A 22,490-nucleotide genomic window follows, 5' to 3' on the forward strand; every position below is an offset into this window, starting at 1 on the left:
TTCTTCCTGTTAATTAAGATTCATCAGTGCTAATTCACTATGGTAATTTTGTCAGTGAACTGCTGGAATGGGAGATTAGTGTGTAGACACCCCATTTCTTTAAGATATGCACAGCAGGAAACAGCAACAAGATGATTATGAGTCTTCAGCTGCTGAACAAAGAGACATGTCTGGCCAAACCCCAGGACTTTTATAAAATCACAAGGGTTCACTAGAAAGAGTAAATTTAGAGCTAGACAGCCAAGAAGTCAGATGTTTTAGAAAATAGGTCCATAAATGTCTGGGCTTCATCATTTGCATATTAATAATAGAGTTGCTTCACCTGCTGCTGACAAGTTCCCAAAGGCCACATTTGCTCCTTTACTTCAAAGCAATGAATACCGCTAGCACTAGCTGCATGCATTTGAACCTCATATGAGATAGTGCAGATGCTGTTTTATAGGTTGGAAATACAGTAGTTAAATTATACAGAATCAGTTCAAAGGACAAATAATTACACTAGTTTTGTAAGAGCATTCCTTAACTGGCATATTTCCCAACAATTGAACAACTGAAAATTAATGTGAGCATCATTATCATAACTTCAGTATGTGCCAAATATCTATTCTTGACCCTGCCAGGTAGCACTTGCCCCCATCTCTCATAATCAGTCTTAGGTTCAATGTGGGAAACAATGATTTATAGTGCAGACTTGCTGCACCTCCACACCTCTGTAACAAGAAAGAAACCTTGTCAGTATGTGTTCCACCTTCTCGGCACGTGACTGATGAACAACTCTATTATAATCATCTCAATTCACACTAGGACACTTTCCCCCCATCACCAGATAATTAAGCTGATTTAGTCACACTTGAAAATACAAAAGATGTGTGAGGGTAGCTCTCTGAACGCCACGGATCTAAATAAGTTTGTTTAATTTGAGCAAAAAGAACTTTGATTGTGCAAGGTCAGTGAGATTACATGTCATCTTATCAGTGTAGTTTAGTACAATTGTTAAGACATATACAGCAGGAAATAAAATAAATAAATACAGTGCAGTGTATGTTAATACAGCCAAATAGAGTGAAGAATAAGCTGACTTCATTGTTCAGTTCAGTTAGGGTGGGATTTGCGTTAAAAATGTATTTAGTAGTTTCTTATAGTCAGTACGTTTTTTGTTGTTCTTTATTCCCACCATGTGTCCATTCGCCGTACACGTACTCTCTGCTTATAATGGTATTCTTTCAGGTGCTTTTTCAAAGTATTTGGAATGGGAAGCATGTTAATGCCGTCATAGGTGGTGCAGCTGCTGATGACCGATCGGCAGATGTGCTGCAGGCTAAACGGCTGCACGCGATGGATGGGGTTGGACAGCAAGGGCTCGAAGAACATGCAAGAGTTGGGGTCTTTGTAGTGTTCAAGCAAACCCGTCACTGTGGGAGCGTGGAAGACGCTGGGGTCGTGCACGTCGAAGCTAAAGTTGTGGTTCCACTGTTCAATGCGAGCATGTAGCGAGCGGCCGTAGCGCCGGAAACTAACGGAAAAGAGGTAGTCTTCCTGGGCAGAGTCGCGCAGGAGGAAAGTTCCTTCGGGCTTTCCCTCCAGCAGGGTCTCTGCCTCGTAGCGGTCCATGACCCCCCAGTAACACGGGAGGTTGGTGATCTGCAGCAGGTCTGGAACTAAACAGTGAATGTAGTCAATCTGAGTGTGAATGCGGTAGCCATCCTGAGATGTCTGATGCTCAGTCTGAGGAGGTACAGCTCTGGAGGGCACGTTGGACGCTGTAACCTCTGGCTCAACCGGAGGGTCGGAGATGGTTTCGCAGGAGTGAACAGAGGTTGATGTTGAGGCAGAGGCCACCACCTCATCCAGAGTGTCCAGACAGCTCTGTAGTAGGAGTTGGTGCTGTTGCTGCCTTTGGAGAAGAAGCTGCTGTTGCTGCTGAACTGAGGCTCTGTCCGCCCCTGCCAACTCGTTCATGCCATGAGCCAGTTTAGGCCCGTGCTTGTAAAGAGGGTTAATTTGGGCCGTCACCTCGAATGTGTGGATCTCTGCATTTGGCGGCGGCTCAACGCCTTGTTCGATGCTAATGCGCCTGCGCTCTCGCAACCGGTCATCTACATCCTCCACCACAGCGGCCATAGCTGAAGTTGGGGCGCTGCATACTACTTCAGTGTCAAGCACTGGAGGCTGGGTGATCGGGGCCGTGTGTTGCTTAATGAGATACCACTTCTGAGCCAGCTCTGACCCCACAGGGAAAGGGCAGTCATCCAACATCAACTCACTGAGATGGATCTTACGCCTTGAGGAGGCACAGGCAGCTGATGATGAAAGAGCCTGCGGAGGTGGTGATGGTGCCGCTGCTGCTGCTGCTGCTGCACTGTGCGTCTTTATTGGGAAACACTGCCCCATCGCATCTTGGATTTTCTGCCGGAGAGTGCGACTGCTGCTTGCCCCTCTGCCCTCCCCCTCAATGGGTGCAGATAATTCTGTGGCAGAGCTAATGGTTCCAAATCCTGGCCTGGCTGTTACTAGTTCTTGTCCAGGTAATGAGGCAGCTGCTTCCAAACCCTGCCATCGCCAACTCTCTTTAAGAGGAAAGGAGGAGGATTGGTCCCTGTTCTCCAGGTCACTTAGAAGCTCACCATACTCAAAGCCATCACTGACAGGCCGCTCTGCTGCTGACTCATGGGACGAAAGGCCTTTTTTCTTTCCCTTTCCACCTTTTCGTCCCGCGCCTGCATCTCGTCTCTCCTCTGACCGACTCTGTCTCACCTTAGGGCGGGCTCCCCTCTCTCGATCTTTCCCTCGGTTCCCTGACTCCTTTGGTAATGACATGATGGATTATGTGGTGAAATGTTGATGGCTGTGCTAGTCAATGGCACTCAAGGGAGTTTCCAGCAGATGACTTGTAACTGCGGTTAGCTTTCAGCAGGAAGCTTCCCATCTGCATCCCTTGTGTGAGTCGTTATCATAATCCATGCATCGTGGCCATGGAGACGTTAAACAACCTGCAGGAGGAAATGACAGTTGTTAATGCAGCAGTTTGAAATAATTCAGGATAACATTTTGTCTTACACTCAGTCCACAGTTTATTGGTTTATTGGTCCTGAAGGAAATCCGATTTCATGAGGGTAATTAAGTTATTTTATTTTACTGAAACAATTATTTTCAACAGTGATTACTCGTCTTATTATTTTGCAATAAATCATTTCATCCATAAAATGTTTTTAAAGAAATGCCCCTCACAATTTCCCAGGCCCAAAAATGATGTCTTCAAGCTGCTTGCTTTAGAACAACAGTCTAAAAACCCAGAAATATTCCATGTAATATCATAAAAGACAACTAACTAACTAACTAACTAACCCTAACCCTGATATTTTCAAATAACCAATTAAGAAAATATTCATCATTTCAGGTCGAGCTGATTCAACTTCATGGTCAGTTTGGAGGCTGTTTGTTGTGCTGTTCATTTATACTGACTAACACTGAGAGGTGTTTTCTTAAAATCTAAATGTCTCTTGTTGACATATAATAGAATAGAATAGAATAGTATTTATTGTCATTGTACATGTACAACGAAACTGAAAGCAATCCTTATGTTATCATGGGTAAAAAAAGAAAGAAGGTGCTTATAAAAGAATAAAATAAATGAGTAATTAGTACTAAAACTAACTAAGTACTAAACTAACTAAAACACAATACACACAGACACACACACACACAAGACATTACACTCGCTTCCATCATTGGAATGCTCAATTCCCCTTAATATTACACAAAAAATTGCTGTTGCAGTTACTACATATCTTTGTAAATGAGTGTATAGTGTTATTTCTTTAAAGAGAAGAGGTCATGAGTGTCTCTACAACAAGAACAGTGCATGCATAGATATACTTTAACTAAAAGATACATTACAAACTAAGATAAGCAAACACCACAGCCAGTGACAAGTCTTTTAGTTTTATAGTTCAAAGCTGTATGTTGGTTCTGTGGCCTCGAGGAGAAAAGGGTATTTTCTTTTATCTAAACACAACAACTGACAAACTGTCAGAAACAGGTAATGGGAAATGATGTACTTGACAACTTGGTGAGTTAAAACCACCCACTTCTTTAAAAAGTATCTTTGCTATGATGTTCTTCACTCAGACTTCCTGAGTCTGAGATTTAGAGCATCTTCTAACATTAAAGGATAGCCATCCAGACTCTCAATGAACAAACACAGTGACCTTTTTTTACCTGCCTTTGTTTTTGTTTTGTTTTTGTTGTTTGTTTTATGATGGGTCTGAATACCACTCTGATGCAATTCCATTGTATTATGAATACAGTGACAATAAAGGATTCTAATTTTATCCTATACTTAAAGCAACAGTCAGGTTCGCAAAAAAAACACTCAAGAGGTCAGGGTTCAAAATTAACTTTTTGTCCAATGACCAAATGGCTAGTAAATGTTCAAATGTTAACACTCAATAGATTACTGTTGTTTTTTGGCTGGTGAGTGAAACACAATATTTTACCAGCATTTGGCTCGTGCAAATTTTGACCCCTGAAAAAGGTTTTCCTTGCTGTAATCATCCCTCCTGTTCATACTGACTCTATAAAGATCCTCTTCAAATGCAATCCAGTGTGTCCACACAGTCATTTTGTGCGAAAATGCTTTCAAAAATGTATCTAAAGCTTTTATGAGGCTTCAGCAATCTGAGTTAGTCACATAAAGTGGATATCAGCCACATTTACAGTATTTATAGCATCAAAGTCCCTATTTGTGTTTCCCTGTTTTGCTGTGGAGGAAGTAAAGTAACAAAAAGGGGGATTTTGGCACTAAAAACACTGTAACCTCTTAAAATATTTACTTGATTTGACTCATTTGGACAGCTGAAACTTCATATTAGCTTCAGATAAACTTTTTAACACATTTTTAAACAGAGGGAGGACTGTGGATGTTGTTCCCCATCACTTACATTGTAAGTGCATTATGAAGGGATCTTCTAATGGTCAGTATGAACGGGAGGAATGATTACAGTAAGACAAAAAACATTTCAGTGTTCATTTGGCTCCTGACTGTTTAAAGACAGGTTTGAAAAACTGTGAAATTATCCTTTAACATTTGGTCAAATCCATAATTTCAACTTTCCTCACGCCCGTGAAGAACTGAAGACTGAGAGCAGAAAGTTAGCGTAGGTGTTCATCTAACTCTCATTTCTAAATCACGTCAAACTAATCAGCTTTATCCATCTCTATATTTATCCGGTTGTCTTGTTCGTCCAGTAGGATGTCCTCCCCTACATCTCATCAGATGGAAAAAGTACTTGGTCGACTAAAAACATGAATTTATTAACGTTTTTTACAACAGTAACAGCTATGATTAAATACCGACAATATGTCACACACATCTGCCTAACCGATGACTCAATCAAACGCTATTATCTGTTAGAAGAAACCAACCAAAGGATAACATTAGTGAGGCTAGCAGCGTTAGCTCTCAGCTGGTTGAGGTAGGCTAAGTTAGCAGCGCGGCTAATATCTGCTAACTTAGGTACTTTTAGCTGGAAGAGGAGCGGTGAAGTTGTATTTATAACCACTTATATCTATCTTTCTGGACAACTATAGACTTACCTTGACCGTTACTGTTGAACTCACCAACGAAATGGCTCCTGACTCATCTTAGATAAACTAATGACGTTAACAAAAAGGCGGCTAGCTCGCATATTAGCAACCCGGAAGTGAAAAGTAATTGGAGTATCTCTCTTCAGTAACGTCGGAACATGATCACTTCTTCTGCAAGTGTAATAAGTCATCGCTGAGATCTGTCTTGGTAAAAAAAAAAAACAACAAACAAAAACAAAGTGGGAACAAAGTAAAGATACACAAAGACAAACCACAAATGAAGTTGCAAAAGAACTGAACCTCTTTATTTGGACTGTCAATGATCCGACGGATGCTGCACTTCAGACCATTCACACATATGAGTGACAGTAAAAAAAAAAAAAAAAAAAAGAAAAAAAGAGTGTAAGCACGGGATGCAAAAGGTTCATAAAATATTAGGGGGGGGGGTGTTGGGGAGTCATCAGAATTAAATATAAATTGTACAAGACAAAGATGTAATGTAGCCTACAGCTGACAGCTGCATTAATTCAATGATCAAGCCTGGCAGGGACATTAACATGATCTCAGGACCACTTAGTAGTAGTCTCCATATGACACAGGCTCTGTACCTCCTAGTGGATTCTTGGTATGTGAACATACACCAGGCTGACCTCAAGAAGTTCATTTCCCAACTCATTTCATGCATCACTGGAATGTAAACATGGAGTAAACATATTCCTTGGCCTGTTATTAGTGTTCAGTTTACTCATAATCACATCATTTGTGGCTCAGATAAGCATCGTCATCCCCTGCTGCATCTTCATTATGCACAGACACTTGCAGAAATCTGCTGCACTGTACCTCTGTGTCTATTTGCAGTAAAATGTAGGCTGTCCAAAGTCTTACAGAGGCCATGAAAAGGATCATCTGAGCCATATGTAACATAACAGAGTTGATGTACAGTATATTGAAGTTCTCCTAAAAAAAATAAAAAATAAAAGCAGCAGAGTCTTAAACTTGTCAGCATTGTTAACTCATTGAAGTTCTCTGCGGGCATGAGTGTGATGCATTTAGTAAGTCAGATCTATCCAAGAGCCTGCTCTGAAGAAATTCGTGACTACAATACTACTCAAGACCATTAAATCAACATATTGAGGATGCTGGAGCTGTGCATTTGAGGCACCACATGAACAGTTTATCAGGACATGACAGCTAATGGTTCAATCACAAGGCCAGGAAAGCTATTCTCTCATCACTGCATGACCAGAAAAGCAGGCGTTACATGCCTCATACAGGTATCACTTTTTTTTTTTTAAACAAAAAAAACCTACTGGGACTCGCATGGAGTCCATAGATGAGGGGTAGACTGCTTTTGTTTTCAGGCTCTACCCAGCCAGCTCATGTGCGAGAAGGCTTCAGTTCTTTAATGTGTTACATAGTGAGACAATGAAGTATTCATGACATCGCATAGCATGAATTGGGCATTATCCCAGAGAGATGTAAACAGTGACATTTAGGCGTTATAAACATACAACATTAGTTGCAAGGTTTCTGCTCTCTAGCTTTTGGTGACACTGGGCACCATCAACCACCATGTCCTCTATCTACAACAGTGCTGTATTAGTGTGGCAAAACATGCGATTATAGAAAATAAGCATAAGTTATCAATATCAAGGGAGAGTAAAAAATACAATTGGAAAAGATATCTGTAAATAACCATCTTTACTATACAGAACTCCTATGGCTCTGCTGAAGTAAAATGTGAATGGTTATCCCTGCCTTATGATGCAACCAAAAGTGATCCAAAAGTTAAGACCATATTACACACACATGCACCTCCGCTCTGCCACATTCAAAGACAGAGGCTGTATAAGACAGTTTTTGATTCAACACTGATACCACATGAAAATATTAGGGTTCTGAGACTGTAACACACCGAGACACAAACAGAAAATATGGACATCATCAAAGCACCTAAAAAAATATGATTCATCAAATCATCACATTGGCCGTGTGAGGAAGAGGGCACTGCGAGGGTGAGGCGCTGCACACCGGAGCATTTATTACAAGATCAAGCTTCATTTTCCAGAGCCAATCATACGGGGGGCCAGAGGGTTGAGATGGGTTTCATTTAGTTTTCTCACCAAGCATTCGAGTATAAATTGAAAACCCTCTACCCTCCTCGCTTTTATCAATTCAATATCAAATCAGCTCTTGCACAATACAAACCTCACCAGCCCTTATTCACCCCTGTGGGGATTCCTCGGCACAAAATGAGATTCATCATCATTTACGTAGTCGGGCATAAAATAACAGAGACAAACTGCAGCTGGCATAAATTCTTCAAACTGCTGTTCTTGAAAAAAAAAAAAATTATACCATTCTGTTGCATTTCACTACAAATATCCTTCTCAAATTAACAATCGCACAAACCTTCTCTTTGGCTTTGTAGAAGTTGAGAGAACAGTCACTTCTACTTTGACTATGTGTTTAGGGGAGACAAGGGGGTATGCCTGCAGTTGAATTTCAAGATTTTCCTCCGTTCTTTTGGTCCTCCTTTTCCTGCCTTTGCCACAAAAACATGTTTTCTGGAAAGGACAACAAGAACCGAGGAAAGCTGTCCAAGTTTCAACCAACACAAGCACTCACTAGCACTGGTTTTAGAACAAATAGGGCGTCTAGGAAGTGTAATCGTGTCTGTATAAGACACCTGCCTATGAGTGGAACATCTCAGTGAGCTAATCCTTGGGCCAATTACAGCTTAGTGCCTAATCAAAGGTAATTTAATAAAAAGTGCCTTACTTCTGGCTGGAAAATTTCTTAATCTACGCATTATGTGGTGCAGAGGGGCTGTGTCTGTCAGTGTGTTTTCGGGAAAGAAGCCTTGCTCCAAGGTGGGAGGAAAAGAAGAGTAACTCATAGGGCAGAACCCCTTTAAGACAGCACCAATCCACCGTTTTTCTTTCAGACCAGGGCAAACTGAGCTTCTGCACACAATGTCACAGTCCTGCAGGTGACATGGAGCAGTTTGCACAGTTAACCTTTTCTCTGTCCTGCAATATAATAATCATCTGTATTCCATTTTTAATAAACTTAGTTGTATATAATAAAGTACAAAAATATTAGAGAACATATACACAGTTTTTTGTCATTTTGTAGTGACTGCTTTGCCTGGTTTTCTTAAGCATACGTATATCTTTGTGCTGGGTGGTGAGGAACTGAACAGGCCTCAACTCTGAAGTGTAGTTTTTTCCTCTCTTCTTTTTCATATTGTCGATGTCCGGTCTGTTCCATCTGAGGGGGGAATAAGAAAGAAATATGTTTCAAGACATTTACAATCATTGAATATAGTGCACCATTCACATTTCACCCTCTAATGCTTTAAGGGATCATTCACTTTTGGGACTTTTATAGTTTTTCCTCCTTTTCCAGAGGCAGACAGTTATTAGTTATTCCCTTTTTATAAGTTGCTGCTGTCCAGTGAAAGCCATGTATCTCCAGATTTGGACATTTTTAATTTTTCAGATAGATGGATTAAATGTTCCTTTTTGGGTGGTGAAATACTGTACTTTTTAAGTCAAATAAACGATTAAAAAACCCATTGGATTATTGGAAAAGATGCATTGTCACTAACCTGAAGAAGGGCTGCTTTTATGAGCTCATAAAAGATGACATTTTGGAGATACATGGTTTTCAACTGGACAGAGGCCATGTGCATGTCTTTTGAAGGTATGCCAACCATTGAGCTAAGCCAACTGTTAGATACATTTCTGGATGTCTGTGTCAGTGGTTCTCAAACTGTGGTGTGTTGTGGAATTTTGTCCCTTAAATGCCCTTTAACTATTCCATAAAGTACAAATTTAAAGAACAAATTTTAAACGTTGTAAAAGGTTTTATTAACATAATCTTTCTTCCAATTCCAACCTGGAAATATTTTTATTTTTGTCTGTTGAATTTCCTTTAACATTAAGCCACTTTCATCCATCATCACCATGCATTACTATTAGCTAATGCTAGCTCCTAAAATTCTATGTGCGACACTCAAAATGTTATGTTATGTGGGAGATTTGATGGTTGACCATCTTCCATTTAAATTAGACTGCATCACAATTAAATTATGCAGCAAAACAGATTTTATCAAATTCAATTTGTCAGATAGAGGTTGCATTGCACCCCAATGCTCCCCCAGTGACAGGCTCCCAAGACTGTAAAGCCTGTGTTCACTGCTTTGATTTCAGAGCAACAGGCTGAACTTTACCTTGCTCTAAACCAAAAAACTAGTTCATTAGCTAAATGCCTTAAGGTATCAGCTACTGATACATTCCTCACCAAAAAGAGAAGCCAGCCTATCTCCAATGTCTTTGTCAATGACAAAGCAGCTGAAAACTGTGACACAGTATCACAATAGTTGGGGGCCGTCTACACGAAGTGCGTTTTCAAGCAGCGAAAACTCCGCATCCATTGTTACGCTCGGCCTAAACGCATAAGACATTTGCGGTTTCACTCCAAAATTGTCTCCATGTGGATGGCCCCATAGATGGCGCACGGATTTTCATGGACGGGAGATGCTGCTTACCCCCAACCGGGATAATTTATCTGCAGAGAGAAGCTAGCCAATTATACTATGGTATCCAGAAAGTTTGAACGCCACCTAACCACAAAGCATCCTAATTCTATGAAAAGACATTGACTACTTCAAACAGTTTATGAGACGAAATGAAAAACAGAGCCAGGAGATTATAAACTGTTTGTGGGTTTCAGGAAAAGCCCAAGAAGCAAGCTATCTCATAGATGAGCTCATCTTAAAAGGTGAAGAAAATGACACCTTTGCTGAAAGACTAATTTTACTGGCATGTAAGAAAATGGGTAGTGTGATGTTAGGAATAGATGCTGCTAAAGAGATAAAGAAAATAAATCCTCCTCTCAGATAAACCATCGACTGAAGAAATGACAACATGTCGGCAGACAGAGGATGTTCTTAAGTACAAACTCAGTCAGCTGCAAGTTTTCCCTGCAGATAGGCTAGTCTACAGATATCAGTGGATGCTGCCAGAGAATAGCAAGCACTCGGTATGTGGATGGGGATTCAATCAACAAAGCCTTTCTCTTCTGTAAGCAGCTCCCCACTCTGTCAGATTTTCAGGTGGCAGATGCCTACTTGAAAGATTTTAACCTCACCTGGCCTATGTGTGACAGCATCTGCACAGGTAGAGTGGCTGCAATGAATTGCAAAGTTAAGGGCTTTGTGACTGAAGTGACAGAGCAGAATCTCACCCTCCACTCAATCCACTGCCTCTTGCACCGCTAAGTTCTCATAGCCAAAACACTGCCACCTGAATTGACTGGAGTGTTCATGAATATCCTGAACTTCATCAAATCACGTCCCCTGAAATCTCAATTCGTTGTGGAGGTTGAGCACCAGGCTTTGCCACTTCAAACAAAGGTGAGGTGGCTTTCACAGGGAAAGGTCCTGGCCGTTTGTATGAGGAAAGGGTGAGACAGTTTGCCAATGAAAAAGAACTGCCCCACATGGATTTAATGGATTTAATAAGGGATGAGACGCAGTGGGCAAAGCTGGCCTATCTCGCCGACATGTTCAGCCAACTAAATGACCTGAACCCCAGAATGCAGAGGAAGAACGAAACCATTCTCAGCACAACAAACTTAGAGGCTTTGGTTCAAAGCTGGCCCTCTGGCAAGAGATCGTGATGAGTGGGTCCACTGAGATGTTCCTCCTGGCCTCAACACATACCGCGGGTAAAACGGGATTGCCCAATCTTGTCCATGCACCTGGACACACTAGAAGAGAGGTTTACCAGGTACGTTCCCTCTGCCAACATGAAATACGACTTAACTCAAAGAGGACTTAGCCCCTTGGTTGTGGGTAGCAAAGGAATACCCCAATCTATCAGAGCAAGCAGTTTCTATTTTATTACCATTCACAACCACGTACTTATGCAAGCTGGCTTTCTCGTTGGTGATGTACATGAAAAACAACACAAGGAAGCTTGTCTGTGGAGCATTATAAATCTTATCAACATTATTACATTATAAATATAATAATGTTTTAACAACACATGTACAAATGTAGCCTTGCTTTTGTAATTACTTTGTACTTGTTAGCCGAGTGTTAATGAAAATACTACAATAGCCAAACAATTTTGGAGCTACTTTTTCCAAAAGATGCAATTATCCATCTGCCATGGCGTTTTTATCTAAAGAAAAATGCATGGGCTGCTTGATATGATCTTATTTATTTGATAATAGTGATGCAGAGACAGTTCAGTTTCACCAGTGATCTGTGGAAAAAACCCTATGTGTGTTTTCCATCCAGACATCCAAAAAGTAAGCCAAACTAGAACTAAACTCGCTGTTAAACATACTTTCAAACTGTTCACACAGACACAAAAAGACATGAATAACTATCTGTCACCGAAAGGAGGACAAATACTTTTAATTCCCTGTATTCCATCTAACATAAAATGCAACAGGGACAACTTTCAAAGTTAGTACCATAATACTTGAGGCAAAGTAAAATAATAAAGAGCAACTGAACCTGAAGTTGTTGGACATTTTGTCATTCAACTGAAAGGTATGGATACACAGAGCTATGTCTGAGTCTTTCTCCAAAGGGAACGAACCTGACTAGACTGACGATATTGTATAATTTACATATTATGAAACATTAATTAATAAATATAACTAATTAAATATGGATTATTAAAATCGACAGACCTTTGCATCTGTTTGGATAGCGAAAGTTGCGTGGCAACAAATAAGTATGTACAGTGCTGCTTTTCTTCAGGGACATGGCCTGTTCATTGAATGTTCATAAAGTGTTCTAGTGATTCAACAACTCTCTATTAGATCAACATATGATATCATGAATACATAACAATATAATATTGTAATGAGATGTTTTTGTCTAGTTGGTAGGTGGTAGTGAGGTTTGCCAGCCAGTGGCTTAATTAGCACGTGACTGTTGAGGACACTTACCCCCTAAGGCATGCTCTGTCATACTGAGGCACAGTGACTCCAGCGTGGGGTTGATCTCCAGGTCAGCACCTGGAACTTGGCATTCTGAGGGAATGAGTAAAAATAGGCTCAGTCCAAAGGAAGATTAAGGATTGCCATACAGTCCATTACTTCACACTCTAAATTTACAAAAACATTGATAGTATTTTTCTCTTAATAGATAATGTACAAAGAGGATTCAAATTCAGTTATCAGGCTAAAAATGAGCTATCTAATCAAAACGGAGAAATAACCCAGTTTATGTGTGCTGTAGAATAACTTATTATGTCAGAGTGATGTTCAGATGGCTCTTTGGCCTGATAACATACTGAATATGCTGCTGATGACAGTTGATTACAGCCAATGATGCCAGACACACTACAAAAACTACGAGCCACAGAGGTTTTTGACTTTTTCAGGTGTGGTTTCACTCAAAAGGATGAAGGTAGAACTTAGTTTGAAACTCGCTTCTTGGCCTGATCACTTGTGATTCTTGTCTTGATGTAATCTGTCATAAAGTACTGATGCAATGAAAAGTAAAAACCATGGCCAATACTACAAAAAATAAGACGCCTGTGAAAAAGTGAATATCATGTAAGAGCTGAGGAGCTGCAGGGGTAAATGTAGTTCTTTTAATTATTTTAATGAAATATATTTCTATAGGTTGAATGGTAAGGCTTTTGCACAGTCACAGAGAACCAACTTATGGATAGCACACTCACTTATGGTATTTGGAATTAAAGCTCATCATTACTCTACACATCTCCAAGCGAAGGAGGGGCTGGACACACTTCCAAAGGAAAGGCCTCTGTGTGATGCATAACTAACTGTTCAACAACCTGACATTTTGACCAAACTCAAGCAAAAGCAGATGAAATCAGAGGGCCGAATAATTTGCACTATGAGATGACGAGATGCTATGTGAAGTATATGTTGTGGGTCTGCATTTTTCAGAGAGGCACAGTGCCAAATTGCCTCTGTAATCTTCTTCCCTTGCTGTGGGGCTAAAGAGAGGCATGAATCACAGCTTACAATTCACTTGCTTAAAAATCTAAATGTGATCACAAGGGCCCACTCGAGACGCACTTGAGAGATGTATTCTGATGTCAGGTGTAAACTGCAATCTGTCTCAAGTGGATGTAGACATGATCGGAATTACTGGATATATAATACTGGTTTGAGGAGTGACAGACTGGAAGTGAGCTTGAAAGTGAAACTAGAATACCTAGGCTACCGATGACCATTTGAGTAATTATTCTGGCCTTTGACTGATCTTTACACCTAGCTGCAAGGTTATACAGTGATGACTGAAACCTAAACAGCTGGAATCAGTTGGCGAATCAATAATGGGTCTTTAAACTTTGTTACAATGCTTTTGTTTTGTCTCATTATTGAGGAACGCAGCTTTTAATAAACTAGATAACGAAGTTACTGCCCCAATATCATGACTACTTGAATGTACTTCTGTCTGTACATGTACGTATATTTGACCTTAAGGTAGATCTGGAAAGGCGTGATACCTCTGAATCTTTAAGGTTATAAGATGATTTTGTAAGATACTTTATAAAATATTATGAAGTTTTAATCTCAAAGATTTTCATTTAAATGTCTGTTTAGTCACTATATACCTCATATGATAGCCCTTGCATTTGCAGTATTATCAATAACTGGGTGTTGGTGGCGACTTTCCCACCATGTACTCAAATCACAAGCAGCGCAGTTAGTGACCTGTTCTCGATCATCCAGTGGTTGGTCTCTGTGAAGTGGTGTCCTGTTTTTTGGAGCGGGGTCTATCTACAGTATTGCAGACCTACAAGACACACCAACTTTGATACAAGGCACGTTTACTTTACTACATAAGACAGTCCCTTAATCCCTAACCATTTCACTGCTCATGCCTTAACCTCACCTGACACAAAAGATTTTAAACATTGTTTATCATTTTGTCCTTAGGGTTGATTTTAAGAAATAAGAAATGTATTTGTAATATTTATATGCATTTCTATTTTGAGATATACAGTTCATAATGTTTATCGAGTTTTCTTTCTTGGATTATAGTAAATTATTTGCATTTTTATATAATTAAAAACAAAAACGTGCATATATTTATATATTCAATAAATACAAAGTAGCAAGGGCCTCTCTCAGGTGTACAGTCTTTGACACTGCTGTGCTCGTATCTCTGTTGAAGTTCAGAATTTTTAGCTTTCACATATTTCACACAAAAGGTCTATATTGACTGTATTTAAACATGAAAAGACCATTACAGATGACTCTGCAGTGCTTGCGTACGGCATCTGGCACATGTGACAAGGCAGCAGAGAGGTTATGTATATTGAACAAGGCGACAGATTGTTTGCTGCAACATGACGCTAAGCTGCCTTGTTATTTCATCCTTGACACAGAGTGAGAGTAGGTCTTTATTTTGGCACCTGACCAATTTATAGCTATTTTTTAAAGTTGTGTAGCTTGTGTAGCATGCACGGCTTGATATCCTTGTCATTTGGAAGATAAACCTTTTACTTTAATAACAAAAAGAGTTTTAAGTAAGAAACAGGTAGATATTATTAATGTGGTAAAACATAAAAATGAGGTTAAGATAGGTAAGACTGACATTTGTAGCCACATTTTGGGTTCAATATACAGTGAAGTAAAATGGAAATAGGGATGAGTGTAATGTGGGTAATCTTAATGGCGAGCAGAAGAAGCATAACCTCACAATACCTTGCTGCTGGAACATGAGCATGGTTTGCGGGGAAGTGTGGACAGGGAGTGAGTGGGTCCGCTGCACAGAGCTGCGGCTCTGACTTGGCATGCTGTTACTGCCCCCAGGGTTGGCAAACCACAAGTTCTAAACAAGGAAAATGCAATATCTCATTACACATACGCCACTCATCCAAGAAGGTTGAGATTATTTGCTTTATCAGCGAAGTCATTAAACAGAAACTCTCGAAGCTATGATAATAAATCAATTTGTGTCACAAATGTGGTGCCTAACTCCTTGTGCTGTCTTGTGTATATTGCCTTTTCCACTTGTTTTCCTCTCGGAATAAATGTTTACTAAAATGAAATATGAATTCTTAGGGATGTCATCTTCAGATAGCAACACAAATTATTTGTGCTACAAATATGGATTCACACTGTCAACTGTCTAGTCAGCATTTAGCACAAAAAAAGTTCTTAGTTTTTTAAAAAGCAATAAGGAAAAACATAAAAAATTTGAATATCTGACTTTTTTTCATATGTTTTGTCTATGTGTTAAAGTTTGCTATACATGTCACAAACTTGAACTTGTTGAACTGCCCATCTGATGTCTGGAATACTCACTTGTCTACCCTGGCCTGCCAGTGAAGGATTAGTGAGTGTGTGACGTGGAGACGCTCCCCCGATCCCACCGGGACTAAGAAGACCCATGCGCCCAGCTGGGAGTCCACGTGGGGTCATCTGGAACTGCCTTTGGCCCCGCCGGGCTACACCTCCACTCACAGAGCCTGCTGTGGGGAGGGAGTTGGACCCATAGGTCCAGCTGAAATAGGAACAGACAAAAAAGGAAAATACATGAGAAAGCAGTGAGCACTGAGAAAACGGCACATTCAACTGCTGAACGGTGTCATATGAAATGACACTTATTTGAATGAGGAAGCGAGAATGAAAGAGAAAAGGGAAGGGAAAAAGAATCAAAGAAAAGTTAGACAGCAGGGATGAGTGCAGGGAGAGTGTTACATTCAGCTACTGTGACATCTCCCGTGCCAAAGACAGAGATCAAAGGTAAAAGAGGGCTCACCCTTTCTGTCGGTACACAGGCATGTCCAGCATAGCTTTCCGAGGGAACAGGCGGAGCAGTTTAAGGACCTGCTGCTTCCAGGAGACCAGCCTTTTCTTGTGAGTTTCTGTGAAAGCCTGACAGTGAGAGAGAGAGAGGGAGACAGCAGGAGAAAAAAGGTTTCAGAATTTCAAAGAGCATAAGCAGAGTTTCAAATGGCACGACTGGAATTTGTGATTTTCTGAAGGAAAAGGAAGGTTATTTTATGCATTTTAAGGGAAACTACTATGATTATTAGATTCTGTTTTTTTATAGATATATTTCTATGATTTAATATTTTAAGGTATTAATTTTTGTGCAAGACTAGCTGGGTGCATTTGTAAGAATGCACAAATTCGGGTATATATTCAGCAAATGAAAAAAAACCCTAGAAATCAAATTGAGCACTTTTGAGTGGGCTGTGTTGCTTATTTAAATAAACATTCATAAGATTCCTTATGCGTGTGTGCCTGAAATGTCTCTCCTGTGATTGTTTGTAATTTAAAATATCAGCCTTATCTTACTGTTTCCTGATTCCTTTCAGCCATATAAGAACTTCTGCTAATGAAAACGTTTCAAATAAGAACAGTAGCCAACCCTAGCAGGTCCTCACCTCATGTGTCAAACACTTCTCAATGAGTTGAAGGTAACAGCTGATATTCTCCTCGTCTGGTCTTGACACAAGTAGCTGGGTGCACACTGAAACAAAAAAAAAAAAAAAGCCAGGGTTAAGTATTCATGAGAAATTAGTCAATTTGATAATCATGTTAAACTTGTACCAAGGATTACTGCAGGATTTGAACTGTTTTTCTATGTTATGGACATTAACAAGGACATTAGGATTATGTTGTTAATTGTGCCTTATGTGTGCTAGTGCAAAACACCTCACTCACCTTTACCCATCACACGGGTGAACTGTCCAGCAATGTCGCCATCTGAGATGGGTGTGGCTGAGGAGTCTCCATCACAGGGAGGTGGGTTGTGGGACTGGAAGCCATCTGAGGCCGGCTCTTTATCTGCTCCTGATTTTGTGGATTCTGAGGGAGAGGTGATTGTGTCCTGGGCAGTCTGTGCGGCACTGGGTGGGCTATAGGCCTTGATGGGTGTGATAATGATCTGTTGCAGCTCTTGGAGGGCGTTGCGCAGGTTTCCTCCTTCCAAAATGTCCTGTGAGGATATAAGGACATTAGTGTCCCGTACTGTATAAATGAGTCACCAATACACTTGCGGGTGCAGTGTGACATTGTGAGTGGATTTAAATCTTTTACACAATTGAAATGTCATACAGCAATACACCGCATCCCTACCACCTCTGCTCTGTGCACTATGCAGCTAAATCAATAAGTGCATACTCAGTATGAGTAAAATTCATCAACACAAAACCTGTTTTCAGCATGAGAAGAACATCACCATCCAATTTGAATTACCTTTTCTAAAGACTTGAGCACACTTTGCCTCTCTCGCAGTTTCTGGATACTCAAGGCAATCTTATGCCGTGCTCCTTTAGTGACGTTCTAAACAGGGGAGATAGAACATAACAAGATGGCATGAAAAGCAGACGAGTCATTTCTTGTGGGAATACTGGGCAATTTATACAGTTACTAAATAACAAACCTAATCACCATCTGTTTCATTAAAGCCAAGGGGCAAAGGCAAAATCGCACCATTTGTATGTCTGACTGGCTTGATATAACTGTGGGGTGCGTTGCTTAATTTCATGCCTCATTGAGAGTTGATGTATCATCAGGTTTGGGGATAGTAAGGTTCACAATTGATAAGGAGGGTGGCATAATCAAAGCCCTGGCCATGTGTATCAAAAGAAGGGCTTAAAAACCTGTGACTCCAGGTGCTGCTCTGTTAGAATCATCATCTCTTCATAGGTCATCTGGGAGAAAAGTGATGCATATTTATGAAGGCGGAGACTTTTCAACCATGCAGGAACATCTAGAACAAACACACATTGAGGAACAAAAAACAGTGTTACAATTCAGCTTATATCACCACAGCTGTTGGCTGTGCACAGCTTTTACCATAGCCAAATATCATCTATGTGAACGCCCTGGGCTTAGTTGGTGATGAACTCTGACCTTTCATGCCACTACCATCCTCCTGGAAGGTGTTGCGCATGGAGCCCTGGTCCTCTGTCTGCTCACTGCCCGAGGAGGCCACACTGCTCTGAGGGGAGAGGGGTGCATGATCTGTTGAAATGAAGTTCTGCCGGCCCCCTGCGTCATCCTGGCTAACCCACTCAGGGCCACAAGCCTGGGAACTGGAAGGGATAACGGACATGGACTTCTTCAGAGGGCTGGGCTGCATCTGCCCACCCAGACCTGCAGAAAGGAAGGATTCAAGTATGAGGAAAAAATATTGTAAACAAAACATCCACAATACTCTAAGATTCTAAGATCATTCTAAGATTTTAAAAAAGCTACTCAACATCTTCATCAAAACCCTTATAGTTTTCATAATATGGGGGTTTCGTCCACAATGGTCTTATATGCCTTGAGGAAACTATCTCCTCTCCATGTTTTGTCTGCATTTGAAATATGTAAGCAGTATGGGAAATATAACCTGTGTTATTGCTGTTGATGGGAGAAGACATTCCACCTGGGAAAGGAATGTGTCCATTCTGGCCTGCCGGAGACGTGCTTGATGAGGGAGACTTGTCATGCCAGGCGTGCCCAGGATCGAGAGCCTCTGCAGAGCTGGGCCATTCATCTGAGCCCTGGCGTGGGTGGTAGGGGCTGGAAGGGGCTCGGGAGGACGATACATAGCCACTGGTTAGGTGCTCCTCCAGGTGGTTCAGCCACATGGCCAAAGAGGTGCGGTCATCCAGTGTGGTGGCAGGGTGGATGAGCGCGTAGGACAGCAGCTGTCTGCTCTCTTCTACAAACAGGCTACTCTCAATAGTGTGACTCAACACCTTCTGCAGCAGCTTCATGTACTCGCATTTGGCCTCGCTGTTGCGTGGCTGCAGCAAAGGCAGATGGGACAGCAGCAAGGACACCACTTTCTCCTTTGGCTCCTGGTGCCATTGGCTGACAATATCTAAGGACAAAGGGCAGATAGAGTGTTTCATCAGTGACTGATCTTTCATTATTGGTTTGACACATGCTTTCTTCATCTTCATTAGAAAGAATGATGTTTCGTAATCAGAGATAATCTATAACGTGTGATAAAATATTCTAATAAATTTTCAGCTACCTGCATTGTTGGCCTCAGCTTCTAGGATGTGGATCTCTGTGCAGTCTGCCAGCCAGTGTTCAAGGCATATGTGTAAGAAGCGAGCCTGGGTGCGGGACACCCGTTTCAGGAGGGACAACAGTGCCACCGTCTGTTCACACTCATTCCAGCCTTTGAACCAATCTGTGAGGATACCTACCTGGTCTCGGAACATCATGGCGTGTCTCCTCAGTAAGGAGAACAGGAATGTGTGGAGGGGGAGGAGGGTACTGTAAAGAACACTTTTCTGACACAGACAGGATCAGTCTCGCCCCGCACAGCGGGGTCGTATTTGCGACAGTCCTGGGATCCCCTCAGACTGGACCGAGGGGCCCTCACATGGTTCAGGTGCAGAAGAATCTGCAGACAGAGGTACGGTGTGGATTGTTTGGAAGATGTCTTATAAAGTGAGGCTGAGAGTAGGTGTCAAATGTTGTTGGTAATGACACAAACAGGAAAGCTTTTTTTGTCACTCTGGCATGTTCAGGATCACATCATCCGTGCCCTATTAAATCAACAAACAGAGAGAAAAAACCTTAGATGACCATTTTTATGTCTACTTCAATTTTAAAATCTTAACCAACCCGATATTTGTTTTCAGCACTTAGAGTCTATCCATTTCCCATCTGTTTAGCCTTTTCTACTTTTACCACATCCACTGTGATGACATCACATGTTTATGCATAAACAAATCAACATGAGTCCTTCAACATCCATCCATTAAGCCTAAGGATTATATCTGTATTATATTGATATTGTTATATGAGACTAGATACTGTCTTTTGGATATCATAATATGGCATAATTTTGTCTTTTCCTGGTTTTAAAGGTTGTATTACAGTAATGTAATTTTCTGAACTTACCAGACTGTTCTAGCTGTACTATTGTTTTTGCCTTTACCCACTTAGTCATTATGTCCACATTATTGATGATTATTTATCAAAAAAATCTCATTGTGTAATTATTTTGAGTAAAGGTATTTAGTCAAAAATATTGAGATTTTTAATTTGCTCCATTTCACCCAACCCTACCATCCACCCTACAGACTTGGTACCAGAATATTTTCTTCCTGTGATTTTAGACATTTTTTACTGTCCAAAAGCTGCAATCAAAAGTTAAGATTTTCTTAGATGACCCAGACGATCATTAGCTTCTGTGACTAACAACCTGAATGGATAATGGGAGGCTTATTATTTCTTGTGAATAATAATATATTACTGAGAGATAAGGACGACGTTTTTGATATCCAAACAATGGCAATGATAAGGAATAAAACAGCAAATTGGAGTTTTATAACTTTTCCACAGTTACAGCACGACATGGATTACAAACAAGAGGAGATATGAGAAATGTCCAAAACAAATCTTGCAGATCAGTCCCTAAAAGTGTTGGTTATAACTGGGACTTTATGAGCGTTATTTGAGGTCAGCTAATAAACTCTACTCTTGCCAATTATGAGCCGTATCATAACAGGCGCAAGTCATTCACAAAAGGTGTGCCAAGCATGTTATCCAAAAGATAACAGTCCGGGTGAGCAACGCTGGGAGTAAATACACTAAAAACCGGCTGCAACGCAAAGAATAAGAGCTGTCATCGGTGCCCTTTATTTAAGGTAGCTAATCGTTATACATCATATATCTGCTACCTATGGAAAAGTAAAGCACAAATATCATCTCTAACCAGCAAGAGTAATGTTACATGTCAAAACTACCAACTCCCAAACACTGTATACGGTAGCACCTGTAACATTATGAGCTATCATTTAGATTAAACAGCGAGTTGAGTGTGTGACTATTAGCTCTCGTCAGCAAACTGTTGTTGCGGGCTTTATCAAGTTGAAACAGGCTAACACTACACCCGGCAGCCCCGCATTAGATAGCGGCTGGCCATAGTTAGCTTAGTCGGCCTAGTCAGTGAAGGGGGGATTCAGGATTTGTATTGTTTTTCGTTGACGCTGTTGCTGCTGCTATGCCCCCTTTCTCCCGTTTCGTACGTGCAAACAGGAACGATAAAAGCAAACTTTTAGTCGACACAATGCTGAGGCTAGATAACTACATACAGTTACGTGTGTAGACATTTAAAATCAACGGGCTCAAAGGGTTTGTTGTTTACCTTTGTCACTTGTCACTGGTTAGCGGGCTAGGCTAAAGTGCTAATACATAGCTAGCTCGACGATAGCTCCTTAGCTAGCAAGTTTTGCTAATAGATGCAATAGCGTTAGCTTAGCTGAAAGAAGCGTTGATTTCGATCCCATGCGTGGTATTCCTCAAGGATATTCCTCCACAGCGGCAAGTTCTCGTGGTTTCAGATACGCCATGTTAAAGAATATGTGTACAAAAGTGTTTATTGCAATACAGAAAATAAAGAGTGTACGCCTGGAGAAATCTACTTCGATTTTGAGTTGACGTAAGACGTGAGCACAACGTCATACGTTTGGACGGACGGTACGTAATGTTTTGTTCCGCCCACAGTCTCCCACCCCAACTAGTAAACACATGTCATGTCCTGCAGTAAAATAAGTTAGTAGGCACAATAGGCATTATTAATGCATGTAGATTAATGCAAGACATCCATCTATATATTTACAGCTTATATTTACTGTATACAGGGTTGGGAAGGTTACACATTAATAGTTAGCCTATTTAAATGTAATAAGTAATGCTACTATTTCAATTACTTAATCGAAGTAATGTAAGTTATCACATTCGATTACTTTTTGATTACTTTTCAAATGTTCTAATACATGTTTTCAGCTGTTAGGGACAGTGTATCCATTAAGCACCAAAATCTAAGTTCAGCTGTTTTTCATGGATACTGACATGATTTATAAGGGAGATCATTTCTTATAAAGCAAGATTTATCTCTCATTTGAAAACCTATTCATTAC

At 40.7% G+C, this 22,490-nt stretch overlaps 2 protein-coding genes across 2 annotated transcripts; both read right to left on the reverse strand.

Moving 5' to 3' along the window:
* Window positions 1–897: 897 nt before the first annotated feature.
* socs9 (suppressor of cytokine signaling 9) lies at window positions 898–5,671 on the reverse strand. The gene is made up of 2 exons (XM_062419000.1): window positions 5,596–5,671; window positions 898–2,990 (listed from the first exon to the last, which is right to left on the reverse strand). Exon 2 carries the CDS (start codon window positions 2,815–2,817, stop codon window positions 1,165–1,167), a length of 1,653 nt encoding a protein of 550 aa, XP_062274984.1. The 5' UTR covers window positions 2,818–2,990; window positions 5,596–5,671; the 3' UTR covers window positions 898–1,164.
* Window positions 5,672–5,883: 212 nt separating this feature from the next.
* On the reverse strand, window positions 5,884–22,057 carry LOC133980715 (protein Smaug homolog 2). The gene is made up of 13 exons (XM_062419495.1): window positions 21,716–22,057; window positions 19,586–20,108; window positions 18,953–19,429; window positions 18,469–18,711; window positions 18,216–18,325; window positions 17,809–17,895; window positions 17,275–17,548; window positions 16,995–17,080; window positions 16,364–16,479; window positions 15,907–16,105; window positions 15,304–15,430; window positions 12,562–12,645; window positions 5,884–8,859 (listed from the first exon to the last, which is right to left on the reverse strand). The coding sequence occupies exons 2-13, from the start codon at window positions 19,779–19,781 to the stop codon at window positions 8,831–8,833; spliced, it is 2,028 nt and encodes a 675-aa protein (XP_062275479.1). The 5' UTR covers window positions 19,782–20,108; window positions 21,716–22,057; the 3' UTR covers window positions 5,884–8,830.
* Between the last annotated feature and the right edge of the window lie 433 nt (window positions 22,058–22,490).

The sequence above is a fragment of the Scomber scombrus genome, chromosome 5 (genome assembly GCF_963691925.1).
Source record: "Scomber scombrus chromosome 5, fScoSco1.1, whole genome shotgun sequence".
NCBI lineage: Eukaryota > Metazoa > Chordata > Actinopteri > Scombriformes > Scombridae > Scomber > Scomber scombrus.

Coding starts and splice junctions, on each gene's coding strand:
- socs9 (XM_062419000.1), bottom strand. CDS start 2,817: ATGTCATTACCAAAGGAGTCAGGGAACCGAGGGAAAGATCGAGAGAGG.
- LOC133980715 (XM_062419495.1), bottom strand. CDS start 19,781: ATGATGTTCCGAGACCAGGTAGGTATCCTCACAGATTGGTTCAAAGGC. Junction 18,326..18,468: donor GGATGGTAGTGGCATGAAAG/GTCAGAGTTCAT, acceptor TGTTTGTTCTAG/ATGTTCCTGCATGGTTGAAA. Junction 16,480..16,994: donor AGAAGTGTTTGACACATGAG/GTGAGGACCTGC, acceptor TCTCACTGTCAG/GCTTTCACAGAAACTCACAA.